General features: G+C 35.0%; 2 protein-coding genes across 3 annotated transcripts; one reads left to right on the plus strand and one right to left on the minus strand.

The window, feature by feature from the left end:
* Positions 1-192: 192 nt before the first annotated feature.
* spcs3 (signal peptidase complex subunit 3) lies at positions 193-3,171 on the minus strand. Its single transcript, XM_055222114.1, has 5 exons — positions 2,957-3,171; positions 2,365-2,440; positions 1,330-1,404; positions 1,138-1,253; positions 193-757 (listed from the first exon to the last, which is right to left on the minus strand). Exons 1-5 carry the CDS (start codon positions 3,097-3,099, stop codon positions 625-627), a joined length of 543 nt encoding a protein of 180 aa, XP_055078089.1. The 5' UTR covers positions 3,100-3,171; the 3' UTR covers positions 193-624.
* Positions 3,172-5,020: 1,849 nt separating this feature from the next.
* LOC117381715 (ankyrin repeat and SOCS box protein 5-like) lies at positions 5,021-12,029 on the plus strand. 2 transcript variants are annotated; one of them, XM_033978756.2, is made up of 7 exons: positions 5,021-5,224; positions 7,515-7,594; positions 7,669-7,776; positions 8,488-8,641; positions 9,722-9,856; positions 10,658-10,849; positions 11,857-12,029. In XM_033978756.2, the coding sequence occupies exons 1-7, from the start codon at positions 5,101-5,103 to the stop codon at positions 11,982-11,984; spliced, it is 921 nt and encodes a 306-aa protein (XP_033834647.1). In that variant the 5' UTR covers positions 5,021-5,100; the 3' UTR covers positions 11,985-12,029. The 2 variants fall into 2 exon arrangements, with proteins under 2 accessions (XP_033834647.1, XP_033834726.1); XM_033978835.2 differs by lacking the exon at positions 5,021-5,224 and adding an exon at positions 6,776-7,053.
* Positions 12,030-13,205: the final 1,176 nt, after the last annotated feature.

Raw genomic sequence — 13,205 nt, forward strand, 5'->3', positions numbered from 1 at the left:
AGTATTCTTATGTTGTAATACAAGGACAGCAAAACGTATCCAGCTGCATCAGTATGTATTTTACTAAAAATCTTAAATTTTTCAGATTCAGTGGTCCTCTTCATTTTCCTGACCTGGTGATTTTACTATTTAGACATGAGTCATTCTTAAGATATTAAATAATTACAATTCTGTACATTTTATATTGATATATTTGTTTTAAGTAACCATTCAGAAACACATCTCAACTTTATTTTCACAAATTTAGCACCAGCTGCATCTTGATCAGCTGTCATACAAGTATTGACCAACAATAAACTTAAAGGAAATAAAACTAGAGATCAACCGTTTTTTTTTTGGACTGATCTTAATCTTTAAGTTCAAACACAGCTTCATTATGTCCTTTTGTGAAAACTTTTGACTAAAAGAAAGTATCTGTCTAAACATACAATCCATGAACTTAACTCAGTCCCCCCAATACAGCGGTCTATCTCTAAATTAAACAAAACTAATATACCTTAAAAATGCACAATTTTTTGGGAAACAAAATTATTCACATCATAACAGAAAAACATTGTACAAACATTCTCCCGTTGTTATTCTGGATAATTTTACAGTCCTGATTTGAAATTGCTTGATAAAGGTTCAGTAGCTCTTGGCGGTCTCATACTTTTCAGGGAAAGGCAGGCTAACATGTCCATGTCCGACCACTAGGGGCAGAATTCCAGCGTTTGGCACCACGTTCCAGGAGAGACTTAATGTGATATTTTTATTCGCCCTGTGAATAAAAAAAAAAAAATCATTAAAACACATTCATCTTAATACTTAAGCTGTTTCTCATCTGGTGTAGGGCAGATGCCCTTCCAGTGACAGCACCTACACACCAAAACATTTCAATGCAACACTGCTATATCTTACATACCCATTAGTCTTCAAACAAGAAAATAATATTTGATGTATTCCCATTTATCTTGTTTGAAAACAACACATTGAGGACATATTTTTTTCGTTTTGTGGAAATTGTTATAAGTAATATTTTTTATTCATCCCGATCTGCCAAATATTATTATTTTTTTGGCAAGTAATAATATGGAAACGTTAATGAACTATTCAGAAAGGAGTAGTAAATATTGCCATGTTTAAAGGTGAATGTTTTACCGGAGTCCATTCCCGTCATCGAAAAAGAAGTATTTGGATTTCATGTCTCGGAGATTGAGTTTTGTGTTTTCTCCCCGAAGAACGATCTTATCCCACAGCACCACCTGGTTCAATGCCTGATTGAGACACACAAAGAGACAAAATTGAAGCATATATCCCATATGTTTCAATGAAAGGTTCCTCAAGACTTACATTGTTTTTTGTTGCGTACTCTGCAGAGAGATAGAGGAACAGTTGTTTGACGTTCCAGTCAAAAATTGGCTGCAAATGTGAACAATGTTAAAGAAAAGTAGTGATGTCTTTTATTACTGCACAACAGGGTTTATTGCAATATCCAAACTCTATACCAATAGCTCCCAACCTTTTGTGTCTTGGGATATTCCTGGCTCCTAAACATGATTCTTTAGGCCAGGGACGTCCAAAACTATGGGCTGGAGGTCAAATGCCTGCCTCCTGCTAAATTGACCCAACTGATCATATGCCCGACTTTTTACTACAGATTTCTGTAATTCTACCATAAAAACTTCAATAAGATCAAATTAAATTCTTATACAGCCCTAAAATTACTATTCCAAGCCTTAAAAGGTACAGGCTCGGTCAAAACTATGTAAAATGCACCAATGTGTATGACTCAATGTATTGACACCAGTCTGTGGCCCTCTGCTTCAAACATAATTTAATATATGACATAACTGAAAAATGTTTGGACTCCCCTCCATTAGGCAAATAAATATCTCATTGACAATTACTATTACAGTACTTTTATTTTCTTCTTTTAATGCTTCTGATGTCCAAAACCTTCCTACAAACAAGTTTATAAAATGGATTCCCCTCATCAATCCTGCATTTTTCAGCTGTCAATCTAAAGTGCCACATTAAGTGATGTCTCAAAGCTCATAGGAGACAAGGGAAGGAAAACCATGAGGTAACATAAGCGAAGGGTCAGGAGACAGACATCACATAAAAACAAAACTGTATTTGCCATGTAGGCAAACTGTATTAGACATGTTGCATAATTCTGAATTTGACATTAAAACTAATAAAAACATATGTTAAAACACATTTATCTGAAAATAAATAAGTTGACTTTGATTTAAAAGTCCTGGAATAAAAAAAAAAAAGCCTTAGTATAGTATTATCTGTAGAATAATTTTGGACAGAACCAACCTTTCCTATTCACCCTCGGCTCAAAAAAGTGAATAAATAACAAATATTTGTCAAAAGGATATCAGCTGAGAGGTCAAATGTGATGAAACCCAAGTCGCTGCGTTCTCTAGGTCCAGTGAAGTCATCCACATTCTTCCTATTAAACAGATTTGAAAAAAAAAGAGTAAGAAAAAATTAAATATTATTAAATAAATTGGCAGCACTAAAACACTGCATTCTTGTTACCATTACTCTGATGATCCATGTATTTATTTGACATAAAGCAAAAAATAAAAAATATCTCCAGGTATTTCACCAGATAATACGAGGAAGTGTCTGGGGAGTGGGAAACAGATGCAGAAGAATAAATTGATAATATTTTAATGTCTATTGGGCTGTCTTATCCTTTCATACCACATACTCTTTAATTAAATACATAGTTACTTCATGACTTGACCCATAATTTTTAACCCATTCTTTGCCTGGCTAGATGCTACGCCACTTTTTTCTAACTAGTTAACGCCTTTTTGCAAATTAAAAAAAAAATCAGCCTATGCACAGTTATAAATATGAAATGATTATGCTAAATATAATCAATAACCACATAACTAATCCATATTTCACATGCAGTAAGGTATATTCGTTAGCAGCTGTTGAAAGCCGCGGATCTTACAGCATGACTTTAGAGACGTGTATGTCGACTGGAACTCTTCTGTCTTTAAACGCCGTCGTAATGAAGCAGCCGAACGTTAGAGCCGCCATGACACTCAGGGAGAAAGCAAATAACGAGTTTGCTCTCGATAAAACCGTATTCATCTTTAAATTAAACCCAAAATCCGACAAAATGAGAAGAACGGGACAGGAAATGAAAATGCGGTTACGTGTAAATTGACGTGAAGTGGAAGTGAAGACGGATAGTAGAACAACATCCGGTTAGATTTAACAATAAAATCAAGCGAATCCTCAGTTGTTGTCTTAAGGCAGCAGTTAAAACGGTAATTTCTTACCTCTAATAATTATGATATGCATTGCAATGGATATTTAATACTTTAAGTGCAAATACCAGCCTATAAATTATCAAACAATTCAATTTTATTAATACTATTTCCGATTCGGTATGTAAATAATTTTAACTTGACAAATAAAAAGACGGAAACAATAAAGCGTGAGTAAGCGGAAGCTTTTTTTTTTTCTTTTTTTTTGTAAAAACTTTATGCATCTGCAATTTAGAATTTTATGAATTTACACTTATTGATGCAATGCTATATCGAGTATTTAGCTTTTTTGATTATTGTAAAATAATTCTAAATATATAATGGGAATGGGCACGACAAAAACAGGCCTACACTTCCATGGTTTATAGAGAGTCAAATGCTGCCATCTTGTGGTTATGGATCCCACCTACAATAGAAACTTTCTACTGAACTAGGTGTTGTATTTTGTTGCATGTTATTGCAATCATTCCCAGCTTGGGGGGTGTGGACCCCAAAGATTCTTAGGGGGTCCCCAGGGATTCTTAGAAAAGAGGGACAAATGAGACTGTGTGGATTTTAGTGAAGGGGTGGCATCTTAATTGATTTTAAGTATTTTATAATCATTACTGTAACTCATTGGGAGCAAATGGATTCTGGCAGAGTAACGCAAAATTGAAGCCTCCTAGACTATTCATCTAGAGCAGCCATACTCAAAATAATGAAAAATAGTAATTTGTTTTCCTCAATAAAATTCACTATATCATGGACTAAAAACTAACATACATGTAATTCATTCATATATAAACTGTATTATCTTGACTTCAACACAGTCCCCAACAAGGTCCTTGCTAACCCTTTTTACTAAATATTTTTGGTCTGTTCTCCCAGATTTTACTCTCTGACTCCTCACCTCCATAAAACTCAATCCTTTGCATCCCCATTTTTTCTTAAGTAGTTTCATGTCTATTCACTTCATCCACAAATCTCCTCTTTGGTCTTCTTCTAGGCCTCCTGTTTCCTGCAGCTATGACCTCAGCATCATTATAGCCATATATCCACTCTCCCTCCTCTGTACCACCTACTCACTCTCCCTCCTCAGTACAATATATTCACTTTTCCTCCTCTGTACATGTTCAAACCATCTCAATCTGGAAACTCAATCTACTGTAACATTAGCTGTCTCTCTAATGTCCTTCATTCCCATTGTGAATACAGCAAACAAGCAAACATAACTATTTCATTTATCTATTTATTTTGACAAATTTTAACAAAATCCCAGATGGTCAGGTCAAATAAGATAATTTTAAATTTAAATAACAAAACTAAAACATCTAATGTAAATAATGAATGGAAATATACTTCAATTTCAATACATATATGGTCATTTTGTTCCAAATAAAAACTTTTGCTTAAGGTGCACTAGGCCTACAGACCACACGCACACACCATTGAACTATATTTAAGATTACTAGGCCTCAATTAACGCATATTTTTTATTTGTATAATTTGATCTCGGGTGTAAATGTAAAAACCTCTTACACTGTCCAGTCTTTTCTATAATCGTCCCATCTGCAGGGGGCCACGCATCAAAAATAAACTCTGTCGTCAACACGTGGGAGTTCATGTGAGGTGGTCATGTGACTCTCCTGGAACAACAACAAACCCTCTCAACCAATCAGAGCTCGCCATTTTTTCCCAGAACCACCTCTAAGCCAATCAGAGTTCTGTATTCAGTCCCAGTGCCGCCTCCTCTCCACGGTGTCGCCTTTGCGCTTCTCCTATCACGGTAATTTGAACGTGTGTGAAAGAAAATACTGTACATCTGCGGAAAGGATCATCCGAAATGCCCGAGGTACCGACCGTTGCTCCTGGCGTGTCCCGGAAAAGAGGCGCGGAGCCCGGGGAGCCTCCTCCAGGACACGACCGGGAGGCGAAGAAAGCCTGCTGGGGCATCCTAACCAGCCAAGGTTGGTCCTGCGCTCCGAGGAAGTTGTTTATGCTGGAGTCAGTTGCAGTGTGGGTGGATGATGTCGAGAAAATTTTATTATTGACTATTTCAGTGGTAGCAATTAGCTTAAAAATAGCAACATTTTTGTCAAAGCTTTTAGTTAGCGAGCGCTGGACACCATAAAAATAGTTACTTTTATTTGTTGCTGTTATTATTATCATAACTTGTTTTGCCTTATTATTTTAATAATAAAATAATTCGGCTACATACGCATTTATATCGTGAAATCACAAAGTATGTATGTTAGCCTATACTTGGGATATAAATTATATACTTTTGTCTATGATCAATATGTGATAAAAATGAATAATCAGAATTACTTTAGTTTTATCAAGTGCCCTGCAGCAGTTCACTTGTACTTACATAACTGATAAGCTGCAGTGGAGTAAACAGACTAAAGGTAAGCGTTATGTGAATGGTAGGGTATGTATAATTGTGTAATAATAACATCATGTATCCATCCACCCATTACTGATTCCCAAGTTATTTTTTTATTATAATTATAATAAAAATTATTGTAAATATTTATATGTGAAATGGTAAAAGAGTGGCAATGACAGCAGCAGAAAACTGGGATCAGAAAAATATGGTAACTACTATAAAAGCAGAATTATAGAAGGTTGTTGTTAAAAAGAAGATTACAAAGGCAAAATATGTTGTTTCAAATTATAAGAAGACTAAGGTCCAAGTCACATTCACGGGTTTCAGCTTCGTCTTATAGGCTATGTACCATTTTGGACCTTTCCTCATTCAAAAGATAGAATCATTAGTTTTAAATTGTTACGTTGCTATGGCAATGGTCCTAAGTTTTCAGCATTCTGAAACCTATGGATATCTTAATAATGTCCACAAATTCTCTCTGATCTAGTACAGGAGTAGTGGTAGAAGTGAACAGTATGTATGTTATGATGTGGGCATAGCATACATACATGTGACATGTGAATATGATACTGTAGTTAATAGTGCTGCAGTCGACTAAAGAAGTTCTTGGTCAACTAAAGGCATGTCCATAAATGCCTTTAGTCTACAAGAACAAAATACATGCTCATAAAACTATTACACATCTTATTTGACCTACACTCACATGACTACACCTGCATGGGATTTCATGCAAAAACAACTATTCATGCAGAAAAAAATACTATGAAACAGTGTATTTATATTGAGACAGATTGAATTTGTGAATCATGCTTTTAATCATCTTTTTTACTTATAAATATAAAAAAATACTAAATCTAACTCAGCTAACTCATTCACAATACTACACACAAGAAAATGTGCTTTCAAACTAAATTTATACGCTAAAATATTCCATACTGTTTCTCAATGCTGTTGATTTTATACTGCTAGTTTTAATGTATTTGTAGGCTATATTATTTCAATCATGGACTATGAGAGAGAGAGCAAGAGAGTGAGAGAGAGAGAGAGAGAGAGAGAGAGAGAGAGAGAGAGAGAGAGAGAGAGAGAGAGAGAGAGAGGGCAATCCAATCATGTGTTCAGGTTTGCACATGACCTTTCCAAAATGGCTGCTGTTTACTGCAGATGGTGAAGTGTAGACATATTAATTCTTATTTAGAACTATTACTATCTATAATTTCTTTTGCTACATTAATGGATAAAGATTGACTTCCTTGATCAGCATGCTCTGTTTAGATAATGTGTTGTATTTTACAGTATAGCTTATTTTTGCTGTAGCCGAAAGGCCATAGAAGGAGAAGAGCTGCTATTGATTGGAAATGACTTATATTTACAACTGGCTGGATGTTCCATGGGGAGATGGAGATATGGGTATGTTAAAATAAAACTGAAAATGCATTTGAGTTAAAGCTAATGCTACCCCAGCTTTGAAGGAAGAGCTAAAACTAAATATAGCTTTAAGAGGAATGCTGTGTCTGTTTCAAGTGTCAGTAAGATGAATGTTACAGCAGTGTTTAGTTACTAGTTGTGAGATTAATTTATATGACAATAATATAGAATAGGCCTAGTAATGGATGGATTATGGGTGAGTGACATGACAAAATGTATCACAGTTCTCTGCTACAATCTTGTATTTATCAGCATTTGTTTATTTTAGTACCTTTATATTTTCTCAAGAAGTAATCAAACCATCTGCTTCTTCTGAGAGTTCACACTTCACTGTGAAAATTAAACTTTACTATCAGTACAAGCTGAATTTATTTGATAATTTATTTGTTCTTGAACTAATAAAGGCATATCTTATCTTATCTTATAATAATTTGTTATTCCAGGTTCATGGGCAGACCGCTCCCCTCTCCATGAAGCTGCCTCTCAAGGTCGACTCCTTGCTCTGCACACTTTACTCAATCAGGTAACAGTCATTTAGTTAGAGGAGATTAAAGTACTTCACCCCAAAAATGCATATTCTTCCATTTTCATTTTCAGGGATATCCAGCGAACATTGTGACCATAGACCATGTGACTCCTCTACATGAGGCCTGTTTGTCTGGACATGTGGCCTGTGTGAGAGCTCTGATCAACGCTGGAGCAAATGTAAGAGAAACCATCAATAATAGAGGTGGGAAATATGTTGGAAATTAGAACTGGACACTATGACCAAAGAATAATCACAATTTCTATAGTGAAATGGATTGATCTTCGTTTTTGATTCAATTTAATTTTGTCTTATTAAGAAACTAATAAAGATGGCTTTCAATATATTTTCTGAACTTAATCAATACAGACTTTTAATAAATGGCAACAGAATTAATACTCCAGTTTCTTCCTCCAAAGTCTGAACTCTGCTACAAACCACATGGTTTAATGACAGAGGATTGGAAGTAGAACTCTCCATGCATATCATTGATAATTAGAAGTGACACTCAATCTCAATTAAAAGTTGATTACTCGCACAGGCCGACAAAATTGGTGTTTGGTGCAATTGGTGTTTAGGAGATACAGTATACAGATAGTAAGTAAGTAATCTTTGTAGTCTTTGAAAAAAATGTTTTCAGAGTCTGTGATTACAAATAAAACAAACTTGCTGTGTAATAGTTCAGATATAGGCACTATTACTGCACTTTTGTGGTTCATTTTTAGTCCATTTATGATTAGTGTAATACTTGAACCTCAAATGCATTAATTACAGGCACATTTTAGCACATTTCCAGAGTATCGTCATGGATAATGATACTAGAGGAGTTTAGTTGTTTTGTATGGAGATGTCTTGTTTGTGATTTTTTTCTTGTTTCTTCTCCTTTTCAGGTGAATGCGGCGACTATAGATGGAGTGACACCTTTGTTTAACAGCTGTGCAGCAGGGAGCTCAGTCTGTGTCGAGCTTCTGCTGCAAAATGGAGCCAACCCCAGAACCACTCACGCCCACCACCCCTCTGCTCTACACGAGGCCTGCAAGAGAGGTACCCCACACAAGATTAACTAGCCAAAATGTTTGAGGTATGTAGTAAAAAACATCATTTTACACACAAGCTTAGCTCGATCACAACTCTGCAATTGTTTAAAACCATTACTAACCACCATTACATATAAAGTTTAAGTTAATGCAATCCAGTATGTTTTATTTAACTGGCTTTTAACTTTATTTTTTGTGAATAGTGAAGTTATTATTAAAGAAGACATTATAGACTTTTTTTCTAATACTTAGTAATGAATTATAACATGTGTTGATATTCATTTTACATTTTGTTCATTGTGATCCACAAAATGAGATATCTGTACTTTACTTAAGTAAATTTAAAAGTGTATACTTTCTACTTTTACTTCACTACATTTGAGAGAAGGTATCTGTGCTTTCTACTCGACTACATTTTTGAACAGGACTGAAAAGTAATTTTTTTTTTTTTTTATTACAGTTTGGGACCTGCTGAAAAGGCACAGTTTTTATTTTTAGCAACTTCATAATTTGAGCAAACAAAAATTTACAAATAAAACCAGCCAGAAAAAAAAAAAAAGATTCAGTTGTTTCTGTTGAACCGAATTTAGCACACATCTGTATCAAAATCACTACATTTGACGCTTTATTATAGATCTCAAAATCTGCGAGAAATACTTTTACTTTTTACTCCAAGTACATTTTTAAACAGATACTTTAATATTTTTTCCTGTGATACTTTTACTTTCAGTATTTTTTTTTTTTGGTCCGGTATCTGTACTTTTATGTATGTAACAAATTTGAGTACTGTAAAAACAGAAATTTACTGATCACACAAGCTCCAGATGGAGGATGTAACAGGATTATTACTCAAACAAGCATAAAGAAATCCAAATCCCACCACTGAGTAAACTACTTTCAGGGAATATCTCATAAAGCTCATAAAAGTTTATGTTGCATATTATGTCTCACATTTAATGTCCCACATGTCCAAACTGTCTCAATCTGGTGGTCAGATAAAAATAACATTTTATATATGGAATAGTTTAAAAGTGCTCTAAACTTTTTGGATAGATTCTTATTGTTTATATTGTCCTTTCTCCTGCAGGTAGCCGAGAGTGTGTGGAGTCCCTTCTTTCTCGTGGGGTGGACCCTGATTATGAAGTGCCACATTTAGGCTCTGCACTCTACATCAGCTGTTTGCACAAACACTGTGGCTGCTCCCAGGTCCTGCTGCACAGAGGTGAGACAGAATTTAGAAAAACAATAGTTTGTACCGGCAGTGTGTAAATATTACCACTGCTACAACTTTGTATCAGATATGTCGGTTTGAAAGACATGGACTCAAGTCACTAATTTGTTGACTTGCTGGGCAGTAATACTAATTGAATCAATCCTGTGACAGTAAAAGCATGTTGTTTGGAGCAGAGTTACTGCTTCGGTTTCTTTTAAAAGTATGCCTTGGCTTTGCTGATGAATGTTATTATCAAAAGTCATATTTATTAATTTTAATAAATAAATCATAAATCAAATTGAAACCAAAGCTTGACCAGTATGAGGGAAGAACAACTGATATTTTTTGACCAGTTCTAGTACAAATCCTATTTTTTGTCTAAACATTTAGTCTTATAATTTTGGTCATATTTTAAATGTTTATGACCTTGTAATTCAGTATATTGTAACCATGGTATTACTGAGACTTTAAACACTATGATATCACGATATTTTGGTCATTGTTACATCCCTACTTGTTCAGGGTGCGTTCACACTTGCACATCCACTACATCAAAATTAGGATTAAACCAGGACTAGACCAGAACTAAACCAGAACGAAACCTGAACTAGAACAGAACAGGACTAACCCAAGTTCACATCAGGACTAAAGGGGAAAACGTGTGCACACACCCGTATATTGTTGTGAGACTTTTGGTATTGCAGTGTCACAGTTGTTATATTTTGAGATCTGACTTGAATTGGATGTAATGATTTTACCTCCTTAATTATCATTGTCATGTGCAATTAATAACAATTTTTTCCCCCTTAGGAGCCAATGTAAACAGAGGCCGAGGAGAGGACACGCCCCTCCACGCAGCTGTGGCCAATGACAGTGCAGAGCAGATTTCTTTACTGTTGGATTTTGGAGCTGACATAAACCGCAGGGACAGCAACAACCTGCGACCTGTGGAGCTGGCGCCCCCTGGAGGGAAAGCACAGCATCTGCTACGGGCTCACAATGGTAACACACTTGTATCAATATTTTAATTTGCATGTTATTTATTTTTGATGAACTGTGTTGTTTGTCTTTGACTTTATTGGGCAGTAGTTCATTTAGTTACATACATAAATAAAGTATTGGCAAGAATGTTTCTGTAATGATTACCTTGTGTCTATACTGAACCACTTCACTATTTGGTGGTTGTACAAATAAGTGGGCCGCGGCCAGTGTCCACTTTCACCGTAAAGCCACATATCATCAAATTGAGCATAGTCTGGTGCAGAGAGACGGGGTTATGAAAAAAATCCTACTTTCCAAACCAACATTATTTATTGATTTTAAAAGCAGTCAACTAAAGTGCTGAACACAGTTTTTTTTTTTTTTTTTTTTAAAGAAGATTGATGGATTAACACTGTTTCTAACCCTGATCATTTCTATTAGGGCATGGGGGCCCATGGGGGTTACACAAGCACTTACCAGGGGGTTTCAGATATTAAAAGACGATTAAATCAAATAGTATTTGAATTTAAGCAATATTTTACATTTTACAACCTTTTTGGGCATTAATATAATTGAAATAAGAAAATATAATAGAAATCATTGACAGTTCACTACTATAGTGAACTTGTTTATGTGCCTGCTATACTATACTAGTCCCATAGTCGAATAAAGAAAATCTTGAAAGACTAAAGACATGCCCGGCCAATCGATTGATTGACTAAAAAGGGGACATGGCAAAAGCTATTATGTATCTCTATGCACAGGAGGTCAAAAACTATTTTATTTCTATGTAAAAACACAGATTAAACTCCCAAATCTTTAGCCAACTCACTCTATACCTTCTTCTTTCTGCTGTTGCACCATATAAATCCTTATAATGTAAAGAAAATAATTGGTTGAATAATGCAAATTTTTGGTCAACTAAGACACCATACCATACCGTACCTCACCTCCTGACCACAGTAGCTGTGCTATCTGAACTTAACAGTGATACCGACAGAAAACAATAACTATACATTCAATTTCAGTTTCCCCTCGGTCGCTGTGTGAACTGTGTCGTATCCACATCCGGAATCTGCTTGGTCGATCCAGACTCAAGTTTCTCCAGCAACTTCCTCTTCCATCTTTACTCACACAGTATCTCGAGCACACGTAAACATCAGGGAGGCATCTGTGAAACCAAATATTTATTTATAACATTTGAACTTTGTGCCAAAACACTTGATTTATTCATTGCAATTATTTTGGAATGTAAACTAAATTAATGTCTTAACTCAGTGCTGTATGTACATCTTGTTACAACTTTAAAGGGAGTGTCTTGGGTTTAGAAAATTTGAGCATGCTCCGAGTTTGGAAAGGTAGACAGGAGCATGTGGTTTCATATTAAATAATTTAATAGACTAATTGAATGGTTGGGAAACAATAAAAACAATAATTTGCAGTAAAGAAATGATGCCTCTTAATCTGTTCCTCATTGATACAACTCTTCAGACAACAAAGTTGTCTGCTACCTGCTCCCTGCTCATCTCTTTGGAAACTGTATTGCTTTACTTGGATTATTCCACAGTGTGCCATTAAGCTTATGTTTCTTTCATTTATTCTACTGGTATCTTTATAGCTCAAAAATAACATACAAAAACATGTCTCTACAGGTCTGACCTGTAACTTGGCGTTATGGTGTCACCTGCTCGTCTCTGTCGAGATAGATATGTTTAATGTCCTACTGTGGAAAATTCCTGGCAAACAAATAACATATCCAGTGTTCAACATCAAAGGAGCATAGTTTAGTCTCTAGGCTATTATATGCAGATGTGAAAATGTTGTGTTGAGTACAATCTTTTATTGTATAAAAATGTTATATTACCATAGACACTGTATCCTCTTATGTCTTCTTTCTGCAAAGCACTTTGTGATTTTTTACCTGTGGAAACATAAAATTTACTTCCGCAGCACAAATTATGTTTAATTAAAACAAAGTACTATGCCTTTAAAAAATCATTTCTTCTCTTATTACAGATGTCCATACAGTTGTTGGTGTATTATCTTAGTAGATCTGTGTCTATGTAAATAATAATAAATTATGTGAGATGTGATGTAATTTCTGCATGAATTATATTTTTCACTTCTAACATATACATATATTCATACATAAACATATATTTTAATCCGTATTCAATTTCCATTTTATATATATCAACATAATTATTACAAGAATGACTCAAGTAGGCTATTTGGATAGACCCATACTTGTTCTTATCAACTGAAAAAGGGTGCATTTTCAGATTTAAATTATAGCATTCCTCTTAGGTGTACTACACAGAGTTTTGGCATGACATCATGATATTCATTATCCTCTTCGCGTGGTGGCACTACGCTT

Source organism: Periophthalmus magnuspinnatus, chromosome 1 (assembly GCF_009829125.3).
Source record: "Periophthalmus magnuspinnatus isolate fPerMag1 chromosome 1, fPerMag1.2.pri, whole genome shotgun sequence".
Classification (NCBI taxonomy): Eukaryota; Metazoa; Chordata; class Actinopteri; order Gobiiformes; family Gobiidae; genus Periophthalmus; species Periophthalmus magnuspinnatus.

What these genes read in the sequence shown, in the direction of transcription:
- spcs3 (XM_055222114.1), bottom strand. Translation starts at nt 3,099, where the DNA reads ATGAATACGGTTTTATCGAGAGCAAACTCGTTATTTGCTTTCTCCCTG. An exon ending in CATTTGACCTCTCAGCTGAT is followed by an intron (nt 1,405 to 2,364) that starts ATCCTTTTGACA and finishes CATTGTTCACAT; the next exon opens with TTGCAGCCAATTTTTGACTG. An exon ending in AGTACGCAACAAAAAACAAT is followed by an intron (nt 1,254 to 1,329) that starts GTAAGTCTTGAG and finishes TGTCTCAATCAG; the next exon opens with GCATTGAACCAGGTGGTGCT.
- LOC117381715 (XM_033978756.2), top strand. Translation starts at nt 5,101, where the DNA reads ATGCCCGAGGTACCGACCGTTGCTCCTGGCGTGTCCCGGAAAAGAGGC. An exon ending in GGGCATCCTAACCAGCCAAG is followed by an intron (nt 5,225 to 7,514) that starts GTTGGTCCTGCG and finishes TTGTTATTCCAG; the next exon opens with GTTCATGGGCAGACCGCTCC. An exon ending in TGCACACTTTACTCAATCAG is followed by an intron (nt 7,595 to 7,668) that starts GTAACAGTCATT and finishes TTTCATTTTCAG; the next exon opens with GGATATCCAGCGAACATTGT.